At 42.7% G+C, this 20,293-nt stretch overlaps 2 protein-coding genes and 1 long non-coding RNA gene across 8 annotated transcripts in view; 2 read left to right on the top strand and 1 right to left on the bottom strand.

Moving 5' to 3' along the window:
* Positions 1-20,293, bottom strand: part of OSBPL1A (oxysterol binding protein like 1A) — a 156,214-nt gene that overhangs the window by 75,892 nt on the left and 60,029 nt on the right. The gene's annotated exons all lie outside the window — the stretch shown is intronic.
* Positions 361-18,457, top strand: IMPACT (impact RWD domain protein). 6 transcript variants are annotated; one of them, XM_081873726.1, is made up of 11 exons: positions 361-474; positions 1,181-1,309; positions 2,449-2,501; positions 2,968-3,030; positions 3,870-3,955; positions 7,746-7,874; positions 9,206-9,300; positions 12,722-12,795; positions 13,534-13,624; positions 16,061-16,195; positions 18,087-18,457. In XM_081873726.1, the coding sequence occupies exons 1-11, from the start codon at positions 439-441 to the stop codon at positions 18,147-18,149; spliced, it is 954 nt and encodes a 317-aa protein (XP_081729852.1). In that variant the 5' UTR covers positions 361-438; the 3' UTR covers positions 18,150-18,457. The 6 variants fall into 6 exon arrangements, with proteins under 6 accessions (XP_081729852.1, XP_081729850.1, XP_081729851.1 ...); XM_081873724.1 differs by having other exon boundaries at positions 7,743-7,874; XM_081873725.1 differs by lacking the exon at positions 361-474 and adding an exon at positions 513-661.
* LOC309348500 lies at positions 13,752-15,911 on the top strand. Its single transcript, XR_014159437.1, has 2 exons — positions 13,752-14,819; positions 15,096-15,911. It is a non-coding gene; the product is annotated as an uncharacterized lncRNA (long non-coding RNA).

Genomic DNA, 20,293 nt, shown 5'->3' with positions numbered 1-20,293 from the left:
GTTGGATCCAATAGGACTGCGTTCAAGTCTGTGTTTACATTTACTGAACGCCAAATCCCTTTTACAGCACCCCCAAATCTATAAACACTTTCTGCTGAATTACAGAACAGCTGTTTACCGCGACTGGGAAGCTGAAAAAGACACCTTATTTTTGCATCTTTTTGGTCTTCATGCGTTTCTCCTGCTGCATATTGCATTTCCCTGTGGCCTTTCAGCCATACCTATTTCCTAAAGGGTGACCATGCCTTCCGCACGAGAACCCGAGCGCCTCCGACTCTGGGCTCTTAAGAGAGGCCGCAACACGCGTCCTCCAAAAGTTTGGAGTTTTTTTGCACCTCGCCTTTACGCACATGCGCTAACCTCTTTCTCCGGGGCATTGAGTCTGCGTCCCGGGCGCTGGGCTGATTGGACGCGCGAGCTCCGCCTCCCCGCGCCGTGATGGCGGCGAGTGACCCGGAAACGGCCCAGAGACAAGTGAGCGCGTTGCGGAGCGGGAGGCTGATGGCGGGGCGTCGGGCTCAGCTTCCTGGAGAAGGGGGCAGGTCAGGGAAACGGGGCGTTTGCCTAAGGGGTTTTGCCTGCATGCTAAGGTCGCGATGGGGGCGCACATGTGGCTCCAGATATGGTTGGACTCCATCGCCCTGCAACCCCAACTTGCATGGTTGGCGAGTGATGGGCATTGTAGTCTAGCATCACCTTGAAGTATATTAATATATTCGTCATCCCGTTGGATCTGACCCAATTCCACTGAATTCAGTAGTGGCCGGATAGATGCTGCCAGGATGCCCCTAAGGAAACTTTCCCACCTCCTGGTATGCAGAGGCTTAATGCGACCATCATTACTAGCTGCTGCTTATAAATCCTTCCTTCGTGCATTTCTCTGATTGCCTCCTAAAGTCCACCTAGATTTGGGCACTGCGAGGCAACGGTGCTGGATGAGATGGGTCTCTGGCCTGATCTAGCAGGCTCTTCATATGTTCCGATTCTGTTATACCTTGCTCCTAAGCAGCCACTGTGTTGGCTTGTGCTGACTACTAAAGACTTTGTTTATTCCAACAACTGAATTCTGAATTTGTAATTTTATTTACATTGCATCAAGTTTATTGCACACTACTTAGAAATTATTGTAGTTCAGCAGTATATAAATAAAATAAAATATTACTGCATAATTTTCTGTTAGACAGAAGAAATTGAAGCCTTGTCTGCTATATATGGCGATGAATGGTGCACCATTGATGAAGATGCAAAAGTATTCTGCATTCAGATTAGTGATTGCCTGGAAAAGCCAAAGTGGAGACTCTGTCTGCAGGTAGGTTTTCCTGTAACATAACTGGGCGTTGAGTTTGCAACTGGGTGTCTCAGATGGGCATCTTTGAGCCTACTTTTGCTATTGTCAGGAGGTGTAACGTTGTAAATGTACTGTAATGTTTTATTACATTATTCTGAAATGGTTGATTTTGAGAGGTATTGTTTTGTTTTTGTTTTTGTTGTTGTAAGCTGCTTTGAACTTGATTCTTTTGGTGGAAAAGCAGCATGCAGATAAATTGAAGAATGAAGGAATTCTGGGTTGTGGCTTGGCCTCAGATCTTTTGGGTTTAACTTTAGCCTTCATTATGCATTATTCACATACAAGGCATTCATGATTTCAAGCTTAGAGCAGGGCAAGTTCTTCTGCATCAGCTCCACCCTTTGACAACTGAACCATAACTGGTTGTCTGCAAGGGGATCCCTTCAAACACACAGCTGCTTCTGCACTGGGCATCCACACAGTCAGGAACCCTGTAGAATTGGGGGTCCCGATCCTGTGAAGCCTGTAAGCACAAGGTGCTGCTTGTGAGCAGGGGTTCCCTTGCTGGTGACTGCACTCAACATGCAGTCTTTAGAAGTCAGTGCTAGCTTGGCAATGCAGCATTGGGGAATGTGGTGAGGAATGTGACCCCACCCTGTCTTGAAACTGTTGGTGCCCTCCTTAAGAATAACTAGGACTATTCTTTAACACACAATTGATTTATAAATGATGCAGTCAGATATAGGGAGACACATCCTACTTTATTAGTCATTGCAGAGTTCTGTAACTTTTAAAAAAGCAAAACTTTCTTTGTAGGTTAGGATTTTTATTTCTCCAAGTATGTTTTAATGTTGGCAAGATAGTTCTGTCCTTTAATGTTTGCATCTGTCTCATGTATAATGCCGAAAAAATGGGAGAAGTAAAATCTGTATATTATGGGAGAGCCATAAGGTACCTAAGATACTGATTCTGTACATGTTTATGCATAAGTAAGGCTCACTTTGTGTGCAGGACTGTCATATAAGAATTTATGTACTAGTGTTTCCAGTTATTTAATACCTTAACAATGTTTTGGAACTGTCCTGCGTTTCTCCTCCACCCCGTCCCCAGCTAGATTTGGAATGAAAATTTCTGGCTAATCTACTTTTAAAACTTTTCAGGTGATCCTTCCTCCTGAATATCCAACAACAGCACCACCTATTTATCAAATTAAGTAAGTGATAAGTTAATATTCTTGAAAAAAGCTTCTGTGCCTTTTGTTCCAAACTGTTAGTTTCATAATATGTAACCACTCTGTGTGTGTGATACACAGGCTTGTGTGGGGCAAGTGAGTGTGTGGTGACAATACACACTTCAGCTTTGGAGATTTGACCAACAGGGAATGTAGCCCTCTGGCCAAAATCAGCTAATAATCCTGGTTTAAAGAAACTTAGGAAACTCTAAATTATAGCAACATAAGGGAGAAAGCAAGTGAAAATATGTCTCTTCCTTGTTTTTTATCATCATCTTTTGTGATATGTGTACTGTCCCAGTATGAAGAAGGTAGGATTGCAACATGATTTGATTTTGCCAAAGCATATAAAAGCATAATCATGATGAGGTGTTTTTAGTATCTTGAAGTAGAAAATGGTTTTAAAATGATGCAAATATTAAACTAGTACGTTCCTTTTTTATTCTAGTGCTCCTTGGCTTTCTGGACGGGAATATGCGGAACTTGCAAATTACCTGGAAGAACTCTATGTGTAAGTTGTACTGTTTGTCGGAATACGAATCATAGAAAGAAGCATGGGAAGCTGGGATCTAGTATAGTATCTGCTTTCTGTGAAAACCATGTTTTCACAAACCAGCGGAGAGTGGGTGCAGCTGTATCTGTAAATCGTATTGAAAGGGCCATGACTTTTGAGTGCCCTGTTGAGGAAGAAACATAGCTGCTGCCGTGCTGCTTTTATTGCAGTTATTTGTATGTTTTCAGATTATATATGTGCTTGAATTCTGTTAATGCTTAATCATTTTTTCTATGTTTTTAGCTATTCTTGGTTTTATCTGTAAGCCTCCTTGAGTCCTGTCAGAGTAAACGGCGGCGGGGAATGAATGAATAACAAACAAACAAACAAACAAATGTAATAATAATAAATGTCATGGTTATATTTTTAAAAATCCAAATACTGTCCTGAAATGTTTTATACATAATTCCAGCAGATGGCAGCAATGTTGAAAAAGCAATATGAAGCATAACCTTTTGCTGGAAGCGAAGATTTATGGATCTTATATAAAATAGTCCACTCTGTTTTAGTGAGACAGCTGTTACAGCAAAGCTAGGCAAAGGCCATGTGTTAAGGTGTAACATCATGTGGCACTTACTTCTGAGGAAGCATGCATAGGTTTGCACTTCCTTACTGCTCTCTTCCAAAACCTAAAGAACGAGCCACTTTGTGTCCCTGGAATGAAAGTGGTGTATCATAGGATATTTTTACACAAGAAGGCTCCTAAACCACATCTGAAACATATAGATTTCTTTGATGCTATCCATTAAAAAAGTAATTTTAGAGTAGATTTGTATATGTTGTATCATGCTTTTCAGACAGAATCTTGGTGAAAGCATCCTTTATCTATGGGTGGAGAAGATACGTGAATTTTTGATAGAAAAATCGCAGTCTTCTGATTCAGGTAAGGTGCTAAACAAATGAGTCTGAGCAACGCTCCGGAGCAGGTTTTGGGAACACGTGGGGAAAGGAAGGAGAAGTCCTCTTGCGCACACATAACTCTGCTCACATGGCACTGCATATAACCCTAGATGATTACTTTTGATCATTACTATGTAGAAAAACCACAAGTGGGAAGTGAGAAGGCTGTGTTAAAGCCTGTTGGGCACCATGTGACCCAATAACCAGAAGTACATGCAGGGCTTATGATCAGACATGGGAAGGGCTATGGCAGTCTACACAGTCTTGCCTTCCTTCACTGTAAGGCCCCCGTGTAGCTGGATCATGTGAGGCAGCATCAATAAAGCCAGAGGCAGGCTAAGATGCTTTCAGTTGCTTGAGAAAACGATCAATTCTGCTTTCTATATCCCCCCCCCCCAAGAAAACCCAATTTCAAGCAAAGTATTACATCTAGTTCCAATAGATCAGCAGATTATTATTAAAAAGGCACTTTTAGCCACTTCTCAGAGGCTTCAGCATTCCTCCTAAAGTGAGAAACAGTGAGAGTGCTATTAAAGCAGTAATACCAGCTGCACTTTAGTAAGTGTTTAGAAATATCTGATAGCAGAACTGAAACCAGGAATACAAAAATATTTATGCAATGGAAATAGTACTAATTAATGTTGTATGTGGCTTAAGGTCCTGGAATATTTATTTATTGTTTTTATTTATTTCATCTATCAATTGCTTCCAACAAGACATTGCAAAGCAGTTAAACAATATAGACACAATTTTCAAGCCCAGTGCTGATACAGACAGGGAATAAAAAGGAAGGTCTTCCATAGACACCAAAAAAATAATTGAGATGGAACCTGACTGATTTGTAATAGGAAGGAGTTCTAAAGGGTGGGAGCCACCATACCAAAGTCTTGCTTCTCTGTCAACAGAACAGCAATACAGTTGGAATATACAGGCATGTAGTCTGGCATTTCTGTTATTCCTCCAAATTGCAATTTTATCATCTTGATACAACAAATAAATAAGAGACATTTCAGGATGATAGTTCTTGTTTAGTTTCTTCCTGAAGGGTGTCACGTTTACTGGGGAAATTAATAGGTAGATTACAACACTTAGGGTGGGGTCTTTAATGCGATCTGCTGTACCTTTTTTTTTTTTTTGGCAACTATTGGTGTGGCTTTGAAAACTGCAGGATTTGCAGCCCACATATTTTTCTGCTATCCTCTGCAAAGCATTCTTGAAGCCAGACGTGCATTTAGCCATGCCTGCATTTGGTTGTTCTCTCTGCCCTCTAGTGGTATAATGTTTTGGTGTCATGTGCTGTACTAAGGAATAAGCATGTGGGTGAAAATGATTGGAGCATCCTGAGAGATATAGTGGACATTCAGCAGAATAAGGGGCGTTATAGTAATCTATGCCAAATAATTTGCCTTGATTTACCACATCTGTAGATTATTGCTGAAATTTCCTAGTGATCATCTGAACTTTGCTTGAGTTTATCTGAAGTGATATGCTTACTATGTTTTTCAAGGCTTTTGAATATGTGAGAGTCACATAGCGGGAATGGGAAATTTAGACATACGAACCATGTTTGCACACATGTTTGTGATCCCTTGAGGTAATTTTTGCAAGTTCAAAATGCACAGAAGTTAGATGGCAAGATCTGCGTAATACTTGCTATGATTTGTTTCTTCTCTAAATCTACACATGCAAAATTTACCCTTGCGTTTCTTTTAAACTCTGAAAAATAAAATGTGTGAGTGTCACTTCATGCAGTTTCCTTTTTTCTGATATGGGGACACTTGGATGTCAGAAAAATAATGCAACCTGTCTGTAGGTTGTTATGTGACAATTGCACATGTAGGTATTCCTAGTAGTGGGTCCAAAATACTTTATAATACAGTGATACCTCGGGTTACAGACGCTTCAGGTTACAGCAGTGTTTCCCAACCGGTGTTCCGCGGCACACTAGTGTCTGGTGTGCCGTGGGAGGGAGGCGGGCGAGTCCGGCGGCGAGAGGCGGGGCGGCGGCGGCATCTCCTGCTGGATGCAAATCCAAACATGGCGGGCGCCTCCCTCGCTCCTTTGTAGGCGGACCATCGAGAGAGAAAGAAAAGGAGGCGAAAGAGCGAGAGAAGGCGCCTGCGCGGAAAGAGGAGCGAGCAGTGCGCCTGCGCGCCGCAGCGCCCGAGTGCAGTGAAATTCCGTGAAGAGGGGAGGGGGGGCTGGAAAAGAGAGAAAGGAAAGATTTTTCATTTTTTTTAAAAAAAAAAAAAAAGGAAGAGGGAAAGAAGAGAAAAAGCGGCAGAAGCTGAGGGGAAGGTTTCCGTGAGGGAGAGAGAGAGAGAAACGCGGGGCTGGCGGGACCCCTCCTCTTCCGCCACGTGTCGCCCGCCACCGCCTCAGAATCTCCTCAGGAGCGGCGGCGGCTGCTCCCCCTCGCCCCCTTCCTCCCCCCCAGCCCCCTCCCAACCCCCGGACGAGGGATGCGAGGCGGCGCCGCTGAGAGGACGGGAAGGCCCCCGGCGGCGGGGTCGGCTCGAGCAAGGAGGGGCGAGCGCTAGCCGGCTGGCTCTAGCCCGGCAAGAGGAGGAGGAGGAGGAGCACGCCGTCGCTTCCACAGCAGCCGCCCCACACTCCCCTCCCCGGGCACCGGCGGGGAGAATGACGGAGCTCCAGTCCGCGCTGCTACTGCGGAGACAGCTGGCAGGTCCGTCCGTCCGTCCGTCGGGGCAAAACACACCACAGCGCAGGCAGAGGCAGGCAGGCCCGTCTCTCCCTGCCCCCCCTCGGACCTGGCCAGCCTGGGGTTTGCACCCCAAACATTCATGTCCACCCCAGCTACACAAGCCACACCTTGCTCTCAGTTCGATCTGTCAAATAACTCACCTATCATTCACATAAAGAACCTAGTCTATCCTCAAACGTCAGAATGTACCTCCTCTCTAGCTTCCCCCACTTCATCTAGGCACTTTAAGCCCTTACTTAACCCACCCCAGCCTGCTTACTCTTCCTTCATTTGCTATAAAAACTAAATACAGAGAGAGACTGAGAGCTGTTGACGAAGAGCTACGTGTGTGTCTTTCTTCGATTCCAGCCAGAATATCAGCTTTGTGTTCAGCCAAACAGGCCCAGGTTGCGCACTGAATAAAGTATTTTATAATTTTTCATATTTCTGTTTACTTACTATTTCATAATAAAGTAATTATAAAATACTTTCTTTGTGTTTATTTTATTCCTATTAAAGAGAGTTACTTTATATATAGTCAATATAGGCACAGAGTTATTTTTTTAAACATTTTCTAATGGTGGTGTGCCTCGAGATTTTTTTCATGAAACAAGTGTGCCTTTGCCCAAAAAAGGTTGGGAAACACTGGGTTACAGACTCCGCTAACCCATAAATATTACCCTGGGTTAAGAACTTTGCTTCAGGATGAGAACAGAAATCGTGCTCCGGCAGCGCGGCGGCAGCCGCATTAGCTAAAGTGGTGCTTCAGGTTAAGAACAGTTTCAGGTTAAGAATGGACCTCCGGAACGAATTAAGTACTTAACCCGAGGTACCTCTGTACTTTACATGTGGTTCTGATAGTTATAATTAATAATTTGCTCTGTCCTCTGAATGACCAATGCATCCTTTTTATTTATTTTTCAAAGTATGTGTTATATGTGTTTCTTAAGAAGTGCCACTTGCAAATGTAATTGTACCACTAACTTCCCCATAGATGCTACCAATCACTTAAAATAGTTTGAACTGTCATGAAATCCTTTTAAAGCAGGTATTGCTTTTATACCAGTAGGACCAGATGTTAAAAAAATTACAGAAGAAACTGATCTGGAGTACGAAGAGAATTTTTCACTGGAGTATCAACCCCTCCGGGAATGTGCAGCTGTAACTCTGAATTTTGATCTGTCAGAAAGCCAAGAAGGTAGAGTAGCTATTGCTGTTTAGTTATGTTTCCACTCTTACTTTTGTGTCTATTAAAATATAGATATATGAGAAATGGCGCTCGTGAAGTGGAGCCAAGCCATGTGAAAGCACTGCTGCAAATCACTTTGCCTTCCTGTGACTTTGTGTTAGGTATCTGCACTGTATTGTCTGATCTTTTGATTAAAAAGTGGGTCTAGCAAAATAAAAAGAGGAATTGATGCCTTTGTGAAGGAGGGAACATTTACAAAGGGACTGATTCCCTAAGGCTTGCCTCCAACTTCTGCATGTTAGACATGGGCGTCTGAGCTAGGGAAGACTACATGCGCAGATCTCTGTGGGAACTGGAACTCTGATCATTCTTTCCTGAACCTTCCCTCCTCAGATATCCACCTCACTCAGCACATGGACATCAGAGGTGGGATCAGAAAATGCCATAGCTCTCACACTGCTTTCTATGTGTGGACCCCCTTACCACAATTGTGAAGGGATCAATAGGGAAGTTATTGTTGGTACAGTGAATGAATTAGCAAATGGCATGGTGCAGAAGAGACAGGAGTGTGATCCTAGGTGAGATTATGCTATACAGTGGTGCCTCGCAAGACGAAAAGAATCCGTTCTGCGAGTCTCTTCGTCTAGCGGTTTTTTCGTCTTGCGAAGCAAGCCCATTGACGGCTTAGCGGATTAGCGCTATTAGCGGCTTTTAGCGGCTTATCGGCTTAGCAGATAAGCAGATAAGCGGCTTAGCGGCTTAGAAAAAGGGGAAAAAAGGGGGGGGAAACCGCAGGAACTCGCAAGACATTTTCGTCTTGCGAAGCAAGCCCATAGGAAATTCGTTTTGCGAAGCACCTCCAAAACGGAAAACCCTTTCGTCTAGCGGGTTTTCCGTCTTGCGAGGCATTCGTCTTGCGGGGCACCACTGTATGATTAGAAGAGTCAGGCATGGAGATTCCCCCCACTATATCTTGTGCTTTATAAATATTGGTAAGAGATGCATGTGTTGTGTACATGAGCATGAAGTGAGCCTTTGGTTCATGTGCTCTGCTCTGCTCACACACAGCTGTTCCCTGACTTTCTTCCCAGTTTGAGGCAGCATTTTGTTTGCGGTTTTTAACCCATAGTAAACTTGTAGCAAGCTGTAGATAAGGAAAGCTTTAAAAGTTGATGGAAGACAAGCAAAGAAATCAGTGTAAAGGATTTAAAAGAGAGGAGTGAAGCTTGTGATCGTAGGAGACGGAGGGAGAGACTAGTTTAGCAGGGCCATTCTGAATTAGTTGGAGAGAAGGTACAGTAGCCCACCTTTGCACAAAACCTAAATTCTTAAATTTGCAGATGAAGAGCTGCCTCCAATTTATCATGGAAACCCAATTACAGACCGAAGAAGCACTTTCCAGGCACATTTAGCACCTGTTGTGAGCCCCAAACAGGTTAGTAAAATCTGCTTTCTGACAGGCCTTTCAGTCTCCTCCTCTCTAGGTTATAAGTATACATTTGTAAGCATGTATGTATATGTTCTTATTTGCTTAACACAGACACCACAAATATGTTTTCTTCTGCAAAATACAGATCTCTGTCATCCATTCCAGAGGGTTTTATTGGCTTAAATATTGCTATCCAGATTAAAATGAATGGCCTGGGGAATTTAGATTCAGGATCATCTTGAAAGATGCGTGGTAGCCTTTTGGATCCAGGATATTTGTTAAAAAAGAGGTGTGCAGTAATTTGGATTCAAGATAATCAGATAAGAAAAGATGAGTGGTAACCTTTTGAATCAATAGGGTTGTATATCTGGCTTGATAACTTACAGAGTCCTACAGGCATTATCTATTCCGTGAAAGCTTTTATTTGAAAAGCATAAGACCAAAGTATCAACAGTGGCCAGCTTTAAAAAAGGTAAAGGGACCCCTGACAGTTAAGTCCAGTTGCGAACGGCTATGGGGTTGCAGCGCTCATCTCGCTTTACAGGTTGAGGGAGCCAGCGTTTGTCCGCAGACAGTTTTTCTGGGTCATGTGGCCAGCATGACTAAGCTGTTTCTAGCACAACAGAACACCGAAACCAGAGCAGTGCATGGAAATGCCGTTTACCTTCCCGCTGGAGCAGTACCTATTTATCTACTTGCACTTTTTGGTGTGCTTTCGAACTGTTAGGTTGGCAGGAGCTGGGACTGAGGAACGGGAGCTCACCCCGTCGCAGGGATTCAAACCGCCAACCTTCTGATTGGCAAGCCCAAGAGGCTCAATGGTTTAGACCACAGTGCCACCCACGTCCCTTGGCCAGCTTTATGCCTCTGCAGATAAATTACCTGAGGGAAATACATCTGTGAGCAACTGTAGTGGGATTTGGTGCAGTGCAAACGCCTCCTGTTTCCTAGGCTGTTCCCCTCTGCTGACATGAATAACTGTGGTGACTGAAGTTTCAAGGGACCTGACTGTTATCTAGTCCAGCCCTCTGCAATGCAGGCATCTCAACATGTGGTCCACCATCCAACTTGAAACCCTGCTTAGTTTTGCAAATTTGTCAGAAGTTTCATTTCTGCACCACTAGAGTTTGGAGTATAGCCCACTGGCCTCAGTCATAGGAATGCACTATTAATGCACACATACCAGACTGTTCCAGCTCAGTCCCATTTGCATGGTGGTGGTGGAAACTGTTCTAGAATTGCTGGTTGATTATTAGCACAGTTAGTTATTTGCATTGCCCTCCTTTGGTGCATTTTTCCCCTTAGAAAGGGAAATATATGATTTGGGAAACTGTTTTCAAAGCAAAATTCTCTTTGCAGATACTGTGAACTGTGTCTTGAGGTATGCTATATCAGTTTTTTCCTCTCCCCAGCATAGTAAGTGAATTTGCTGTGAAATAATGGGAATACTGCAAAGATAAATATTGGAGATGTATTTTGATAACTCTAGAGAGATGACTTTTTTTCTCTCCTTTTGAATTAAAAGCAATTTGCTTGCCAGGCATGTTTTCTCAAGCTCTCACAGCTTTAATAATGTTTTGCTTAAAGTGGTATTAATTATGCATTGTTTATTAAAACAGTTTTTTCATCACAGGGTTTATCTAGTACAGAGAAACATGAGCCATCTGATAAGAACAGAACAATAGATAACTACGTTTAAGGAGATATGGGGGGAAAGGACAACTAATAAATTACCATCTAATTCTTTATTGAGCTCTTAGGGCCTACAGTGCAGACAAAGATTAAATGTGTAAAAGGGGTATTGGAGGAATCTTGATTATTTCCACAGATTAACACAATAGATTCTGTAACCTATTGGGCAAAAAAAGCAACCCAGTGTTGTTTGTTGTTGTTGTTGTTGTTGTTTTAATCCACATACTGTTGATCCTGTTGATTTAAGTTTCTGAGTGAGAAAAAAGTTTTACTATGAGTGACATAGAGCTCAAACAGGAAGATGGTGTGTGGGTCTGGGGTGCCAACCCCCAGAAGCAGCCTTTGATGTCTTGATCTGTAAAGGCCTGTTGATGTTATTTCTACCGCTTCGTATTTCATTTTCTTACACAAAGAGCCCCTTGCGACTTTCTAGATCAGGCAGTGCATCTTCTCTGGCATCTGATCAGTAGTGTTTTGCTTTAATAAGATATCAAGGGCCCCATTTTTCACCTCCTCACATGCCTTGCCAAATGTACAAGACTGGCCCTCTGTACCTGGCTGGCTGCTCACATTTCTAAGCATACAGTACAAAACTTTCACCAAGGCCAAGAGCTGCAGGTCGATCTTCCTCCAGCGCTTTCCTTCCACAACAGTTTGTTATATCCTTCATCTTCACCTTCTTCTCTTTACTCCATCCACCCTCTTCATTTAAAATTTTGACAATGGCTTGAATCCCAAGTGCATCTTCCATTCATGGACTCCCTCGTTTCCCAATACCACTTTGAAGGACCCCACAGAGCAGAATTGCAGAGCTCTGTGGAGAAAAGAGGATGTGTGGAGATGGGAAGGTATATTCCATGAGCTCTGCTCTGTCTAGAGAAGGAAATGTAGGATCTCAGCTTATGTTTGCATCATATTTTTCAGCCAGTGCCTTTTAAAATATGCATAGTTATATCATAACTAAGGACATTGGTTATACAGTCCAAGTTCCAGACTCTTTCCTCCAAAGGAAAGGGATAGAAGGTACTACAGACGAACATGGAGGCTGGGCAACGGTAAACAAAATGCTAACCTAAAGAATCAGCCCTTCTGTCGATCTGTAACCTATTCTTTTCTCCCCCCCCATCCCATTCCATGTTCCTTGTAAGCCCCAACAGTCCATGTAGCTGAAGTTGTACTCTGGGGCACCCTTGGTTGTCTTGGAAAGATCTTCATTGCACTCGTGGTCTTTGGAGTTTTGTGGTTAACACATTAACTTCCTTGAGCATCACTATCTCAGGTGGTACTGGGTGCATTTTTCCATTACATCTATATCTTAAATTAGCCTTTGCCAACCTTGCGTCCACCAGATATTTTGAACTACAATTCCTGTCATTCTATTGGCCATGCTGACTGATAGGCATTGTAGTGCAAACATCTTGAGGGCACCAGGTTGGCAAAGGCTGTCTTAAATTTTACGCTTGCAGGCTGTTGCCCTGGGCACATTTGAAAAGACGTATACACCACTGCATCCAGTGGCATTTACTGCCAAGGAAACATGTACTTGCGCAAATGAATAATTTCTTGTACCAGAAGTATGGACGCCAGCCATATTGCAGTCTCCACCACTGTTGCATTTAATTTAATTGAAATGTTTTAGTAGTAACCACAGAATGAGCCTTGTTTGCAAAACCTTAAAAGTGAAGCATATAAGCATTTATACGTTGGGGGAAAAAAGCTTTTTTTTTCTTCATAGGTGAAAAATGTTATTGCTGAGTTGTACAAGAATAAGAAAATAGCCAGTGCTACTCACAATATATACGCATACAGGTGAGTAGCCAATTTTCAGTGGCAATTATTTCAGAGGGATGAACGAGAGAAACATCTCGATTCTTTGATTCTGTTACCTTACATCTTTGATTCTGTTACCTTAATAGCATCAAAACTCTCTCTCACTGTCACACAGTGTAAGTACAGTTGAAACAAAATAAAAAAATTCCTTCCAGTAGCACCTTAAAGACCAACTGAGTTAGTTCTAGGTATGAGCTTTCGTGTGCATGCACACTTCTTCAGATACGTATCTGAAGAAGTGTGCATGCACACGAAAGCTCATCTTTGATTGATACCTTACATCTTTGATTCTGTTACCTTAATAGCATCAAAACTCTCTCTCACTGTCACACAGTGTAAGTACAGTTGAAACAAAATAAAAAAATTCCTTCCAGTAGCACCTTAAAGACCAACTGAGTTAGTTCTAGGTATGAGCTTTCGTGTGCATGCACACTTCTTCAGATATGTATCTGAAGAAGTGTGCATGCACACGAAAGCTCATACCTAGAACTAACTCAGTTGGTCTTTAAGGTGCTACTGGAAGGAATTTTTTTATTTTGTTTTGACCATGGCAGACCAACACGGCTACCTATCTGTAATAAGTACAGTTGGTTATGATAAGATTTTAAGGCGTTTGAATATGAGCAAGAGTCCCTTAAACAATATTGTTGAGATATGTATTATGTAAGGATGTTTGCTTTGTTACTTGACACTTTTTGTTTCACTTTTTGCTTTTAGGATATACTGTGAAGACAAGCAGACTTTCTTACAGGATTGTGAAGATGATGGTGAAACAGCCGCAGGTGGACGTCTTCTCCATCTCATGCAGGTAAAAGGAACCAATTGGTAACTGGAGAATTTTCCCTGCAGTGTTTGGATTGTAGTTCTAAAATAAAGTTTATTCTACAAATCTGTATTGAGTGGAGAGAGAGAGAGAGAGATGATAGAGAGATTGGAAAGCATTATTTGAGTATTTTTACACATGGGAGCTAATTTGATGGAAATATTATAAAGTAATAAAAACATGCTACCATCCAGGTACTATTTAGTGGAAATTTCAGTTTCTAGGCGTAGAATCACAAGATCCACAGAAAGATACTAGGGACAGAAACACTGAAAATGGCAGTCTGTGCCTAATTTCCCCTGTTTCCTTTACATTACATTATGATTCAGTGATATTTCTTGCCCATATGCCACACATCACTGTGTTTCAAAATGTGGTGACATCACATCACATCGAAGCCCAGTTCATACGTCACATCAAACCATAATTAACCATAAACTCTGTACCTGCTGAAAAGTTCTTCATCCTCCTCGTGTGCCAGGCCATAGCAGATTAAAACAGTAGAAGAATCAAGTATGTTTTTTTAAAAAAAATAAATCACTAGCTTTCTATTAAAAAAGAAAAGGAAATAAGTAATTGGCCTCCCCTGTGGTAAAAGGAAATTGATGCAGGACAATTCTCAGGGACACTAATCAAGGGGAGATTAGTCACTAATCCCCCCAATGTAATCAATAGATGGCAATAAAATTGCTTGAACCTGTAAATTAGAAGCGCTTCATTTAAAGGCACGGGAGCCCAAAAAGCCTTAATAGTACTCTGTCTCTCAACAGTGAAAAGAGTAGCCATGCAACTGGGATTTATTACAAAAGAAATTGCTATGAATTGTGTGTGAAACAAAGGAGGACCACCTTCTTTGTGTGCTGTTTCCTTTTACTATAGTAGATCTCCTCCTAAGGGAGATGCAGACAATATGACCTGTTCGTGTTTTACAGTTGGAATTTGATGTCTGTTTGGTTTTTGGAAAATCCCAATGTGGTTTTAAATATCTGGACTTAAAGCATTCAGCAATGACTTCCCAGAGATTTGGTGGTGTTTTCTTTCTTCTATGGGCAGTGACTCAAAAACTGACTTCGTCAGAGAGCACCCTTGGGAAGGACCTACTTGGCTAAATGATGGGAGGAAAGTATTCTCTTCTTTGATGTATTTGTTATCATGGATTCTTTACTGTTTGTATATGTTGGTGAAAACAACAAAACTTTTAAAGAATCTTTGTGGCCATGAATTGGTTTCTCCATGCTGGTCAGCCTTATGACTGTATTTAAAAACTAGATACATGCAATGGGCAGGTGAAAGATTGTGTCCAGCATTCCACGAGTCCGTCATGCTCCAGCCTCATCTAATATCTGATCTCTAAGAGGCTTCAAGTTGCTGTAGTTTCTCTTCCAGCTTGCTCTTGCTGCAGGCGTAGTGTTGCCCGTTTTCAGTCAGGAAGACAAACAGGGCACAGGTGTTGCAGGTCACTGCAGCAGCTTCTTCTCCATCCATGTCTCTTGGTCTTACGTACACTGTGAAATAGGGACGCAGGTGATGCTGTGGGTTAAACCACAGAGCCTAGTACTTGCCGATCAGAAGGTCGGTGGTTTGAATCCCCGTGACGGGGTGAGCTCCTGTTGCTCGGTCCCTGCTCCTGCCAACCTAGCAGTTCGAAAGCACGTCAAAGTGCAAGTAGATAAATAGGTACCGCTCCAGCGGGAAGGTAAACGGTGTTTCCGTGCGCTGCTCTGGTTCGCCAGAAGCGGCTTAGTCATGCTGGCCACATGACCCGGAAGCTATACGCCGGCTCCCTCGGCCAGTAAAGCGAGATGAGCGCCGCAACCCCAGAGTCGGCATGACTGGACCTAATGGTCAGGGGTCCCTTTACCCTTTACCTTTACACTGTGAGATAGCACACTGGGCATCCTCCTAAAACTCAACTAAATGCCCTCGCAATGCCCCTGTTTACACGTCATGGCCAGAAGAGCTTCACCTGCTCGATTCCCCCCCCCCCCCCCGTAGTGATTTTAGCCTTTGCTGAATGGGAGGTCTAGGGTTTGGCAGGTGGCGCTGCTACCTCCACTCCTGCAGTCTTTTATTTACAATAGCTCTCCTCTTCCTGCTGTGCTTCTTCCCCAATAGCGAGAGTAGTTAACAGTCAGATGCTGAATTTATTAAGTATATGCTGGATATCCCTAAATTGTTGACGTACCAGTGCAGAATTTGAGTTTCTGGACCAATGTCAGCTTTTCTTATTAAAGAATTTTGGGCAAGGGAAGACGGAGTTGGCTTGCACTTTTTTTAAAAGGTAATGTTTATTTCTAGAACTATTCCAGAGCGTGGCATCAACAATGACATGCGCTCATTGTATACAGGAGAGCGCATCCAGGCAGACACAAGTCACACAGCTCATCTTCCAGATGTTAATGGACAAGTGTTTTTATACAGATCCTGGATGTCCGCAATGTTCTGGTGGTGGTGTCCCGCTGGTATGGTGGTATCCTGCTAGGACCAGATCGTTTTAAACACATCAACAATTGTGCCAGGAATATACTTGTGGAACAGAACTACACCAAGTCCCCTGTAAGTCTACCCTAATAGCGATGGCTTCTGTTAACTGGCTGCTGAAATGCTACACACACAGACACTCTCTAAAATAGCATGTACACGTCACTGAATTTTTCAGTTTACTTGTTGCACGAGAAAACTACTATTTAAAATTTTCCCCAAGTTTAAAAGTAGTTTGGTAGGAAAGCTTTTTCAAGGAATAGGTTGTGTTTTGGTGAATATTATTTACCATGCCCAATCCCCAGACTGACAATTTTCTCCTTCACCTCCACACAAGTTCAGCGTGGGACTGGCTCTGAGAAGGAAACAATGGAATAAAGTCAGAGGTGCATGCCTGTGGGTGGCTGAAGGCCACTTTTCGGTCTTGCTTCCTTTCCTGCTCAGTGGCGTAGCGTGGGGGGTGCAGGGGGGGCCGGCCGCACCGGGCGCAACATCTGGGGGGGGCACGCTCGCCGCCTCCGGAGTCGCCAAAGAGCCTCGGGCGCAGGCTGTAGCAGAGCCCCATGTCTCGCGGAACCGACGAGCTGTGTGTGCGTCCGGGCTGAAGGCGTCCGGCAGGCAGCGGCTCTCAGCGCTCGCCGCGGTCCCCGCGCGTCAGGGCCGTGGAGGGCGCGCCAGGCAGCCCCTCCTCACAGCCCCGCTGCTGCTGCTGCTGCTGCTGCTGCAGCTGCTGGGCCATGTTGCATTTTCCTCGCCTCTCTGCCCTCCTCTGGGCAAGCGGCGTCGTTTGGGCGGCAGCACCAGCAGCAACTCGTCTCAGATCACCTGACACGGACCCGCTGCCGCCGCCGTGGCTACCTTACCGTAAATACCCCAGCCCAGGCAGCAGCAAGAAGAAGCTGGCAGTGGCGGCAGGTTAGGGGTTAGGGGCGCAAATTACTTGCCTTGCCCCGGCTTAGGGGGCACAAATTACTTGCCTTGCCCCGGGTGCTGACAACCCACGCTACGCCGCTGTTTCTGCTTGATGTGTTTGGTGCATGATTTCTGTGGCAAAAGGAAAGAACAGGAGTTGGCAGATGAGCACTGAAGACAGAGAGGGAAAGATCAAGTAGCAGCATGAAGCATGGCAAAGCTAAGACATGTAATAAGAGGAGATTAGGTGGGCAGTGGTGGAGAGATGGAGAATTTTAAAGGTAAAGGCTATAGAACGTGACAGAGGGTCTTGAATTTTTAGGAGACCAATTTCTACCTTGTGTTGAAGGTAATTCTGTAAACAGGGTATAAAACCTGTAAAAACTTCATGTTCATCAGAAATCAACTGTCTTTTGTACCAGTTGCTAAGTTTTTTGGAATGCATCCAATAATTAAAATTTTTCAGAGCCCTAAAACGCCACCTGCTCTGAAAAAAACATGTGGTGTTTTATGATTCATTGGGTTATACAATAGTATTATTGATCTTGGTCATATAAAGCATAATAGTCTAAACATTACTCTTTTAAAAATTATATTAATCAGAAACAACACCAGTGTGCCATGGAAAGTACAGTGTAATTTATTTACGATATGTTGTTAATGTAGTGCCCGTTTTCTGTGCAGAAAGCCCCACAGGTGGCAAGAAAGAGCTCCAGTTGTATTGTCTGTCACTCATGCCTAGGAGAAAACAGCTCCTATATAAAGCCTAACGGCAAAAAGTTGAAATGGAATCTGTTCTGTAACGTCTCCAATGGTTATGAATGGTTAGCATCATTTTGCAGGCAACTTTCTCCATTCAGAAATAATCTTAATGATACAAGTATAAAGCTTTTCAGAATCCGTTCAGTGAATCAGGAAAATATAAAACTAAACAGAGTATTAATTGTAGATCATTAACCTTGAAAGTATCCTACCAGTGCAGAAAAGCACAGCGGCTTATGCAGAGTAAGAAATAAATTGTGCTCATTTTGATTTTTTTTCCTCCTCTCTCTAGGAAAATTTATCTAAGCAGCTGGGGAAGAACAAAAGAATAAGGAAGGACAAGAAGAAAATGTAACATTAATTCAGTTTGCAAAATCGCATAGCCATTTTATCTTTCCCTGTATGTATGCAGTTAAAACGCCAGTCACTCAGATAGTGAAAGGATTTTTTGTAATTCTAAATGTTTTATCTCAAAGACATGGAAATATTTTGGAGTAAAAAGAAATATTTTTTAGTAACAGAACTCAGTGGCAACCCCAGAAAATGTTTTCAGTTTGTTCAATGCCTCAGCTGCTCAGAAACCAAGGCCTTAAACAAATGAGATTTATTCTGTATTCAGTTACTTAATTTGTTAAGAACAATTAAATGTGGAAATTCAGTGTTTCCCTGTCTTATCTTTCACTTCTGGGGGAGGGTTTCTGTTAACATATGGAAGGAAGAATTCATTGCATCAAGTAGGAATCTTAAACACCTTTGAAAAATCAAGCTTCAGCCTACTGTCAAGTTCTGGTTTGTACTGTATTTTCAGTTCCCGGTTTTTCTTACTGGCAAATTTCTATGCTATAGTCTGGCCATCAAACTAGCTCTTATAAGTGAGGTTCACCTGAAGTAATACATAACTCTTCTTCTTCTTCTTTGGCGATCACTCGTAGCCGAGTAAGATTGTCTTCCATAAATACGGTTTTAACAATGAGTCCGTAAGTGACTGTGGAGGCCAATTCTGGATCCACACATCCTTCCACTGTGGGGACATTGGAACAATGATATGTACAAGTGCTTAATGCTAGCTGAATTATATGTTTTAATTGATTTGCAATCTTGGGGATTAAAAAAAAAATCTCATTTGAACAGCTTGGTCACTACTGTGATGATTGTAAGTGTATTTCATATTGAAATAGAACTGTGAGGCAATTTTAATGCTTATTATAGTTTCTTCATAAAAGATTGAACTCGCTTCTTGTGGATTGTAGGTCTGCAAGTGGAAATTGCTGTTTGGTTGTCTACACACCTGAGACACTGTTGATAGTACAGGACGTCAAGTTCATGTGCTTGGCAAACTCTTTTACTCTGAATTTATTAATCTTATTTGTTTTTTTCAATTTGCGATCCAGTTCTGTAAAATGTCATGGGCACAGTTGTATTGAATGGATTAGATTAGGTTTTAATTTATGGCATCTTTACCAAAATCAAAGAAAAGCGAACTTGATATCCATCAACTACAAAAGTATAAAATCGCTTCTGACAGTAGCTCCATTATAAAAATGCATTAAAAGTTCTTGGATTTTTATTATTATTTTTACTCTTGACACTGAATGAAATAAACCTGCTCTCATAGTTCTTTGCAAAAGCTTTTTTTGTGGTTCACTCTTGACAGAGTCAATACTTGTTAGAATTGAGGAAACATGTAGTACCTACAAAATGGGTTATGAAACAGTTCAGTTCTGGAATTATAATACTTCTATAAATTGGAAGTATTGTCCTAGCTGCCAACATCACCTATTGCTCCTGATTGCTATTAAGGAAACAGCCCTTGTCATCAGTAAGCAGTCTTGTCTGTAGTGTGGGATCTTGGTTTGGTGCTCTGCAAGTGGTTGGGTATGGTCAGAGAAGCAGTTTATAGTAGGAATGTAGCTAGCAGGAAAGACGAGTAGGATATGGGGTTTGCAAAAGCGAGCCTTGGCATTGGGGAGAAGGGTGAAGGCTTCTAAAAGGCTCTTTGCTTGCTTTGGAGAGCTGAAACCGAAACCCTATTACTCAGAAAAGTAGGAATGTTTAACTATATAGTAGTACCTTGGTTGTCAAACTTAATACGTTTCAGGAGTCCATTCGACTCCGGGAACCATTCAAAAACCAAGGCACAGCTTCTGATTGGCTGCAGGAGCTTCCTGCACTCAATTGGAAGCTGCGGAAGCTGCATTGGATGTTCGGCTTCCAAAAGACGTTCGCAAACTGGAGCACTTCTGGGTTTGCGGCGTTCGAGAGCCAATTTGTTTGGGAGCCAAGCCATTCGACAACCAAGGTACCACTCTGTCTTAGTTAATGCACTGTACTTATGCAGCCATTTCCTGCATCTCACCAGCATCTTCCCACATGCACAGAGCAGCCATAGACACGTGTCGGTGCTGTATGTATATATAGCTCCTTTACATGCCTTACCAGGCTTTCCAAATGTGGGATTTCCTATCAGAGAGATAGTGTTCAACCTGTTCTGTAAAGGGT

Source organism: Podarcis erhardii, assembly GCF_964252035.2.
Source record: "Podarcis erhardii genome assembly, chromosome: 8".
NCBI lineage: Eukaryota > Metazoa > Chordata > Lepidosauria > Squamata > Lacertidae > Podarcis > Podarcis erhardii.
Note: the sequence above shows the minus strand (reverse complement) of the source record. Positions and strands in the feature narration are given on the sequence as shown.

Coding starts and splice junctions, on each gene's coding strand:
- IMPACT (XM_081873723.1), top strand. CDS start 623: ATGGTTGGACTCCATCGCCCTGCAACCCCAACTTGCATG. Junction 662..1,180: donor CTGCAACCCCAACTTGCATG/GTTGGCGAGTGA, acceptor ATTTTCTGTTAG/ACAGAAGAAATTGAAGCCTT. Junction 3,956..7,742: donor ATCGCAGTCTTCTGATTCAG/GTAAGGTGCTAA, acceptor CTTTTATACCAG/TAGGACCAGATGTTAAAAAA.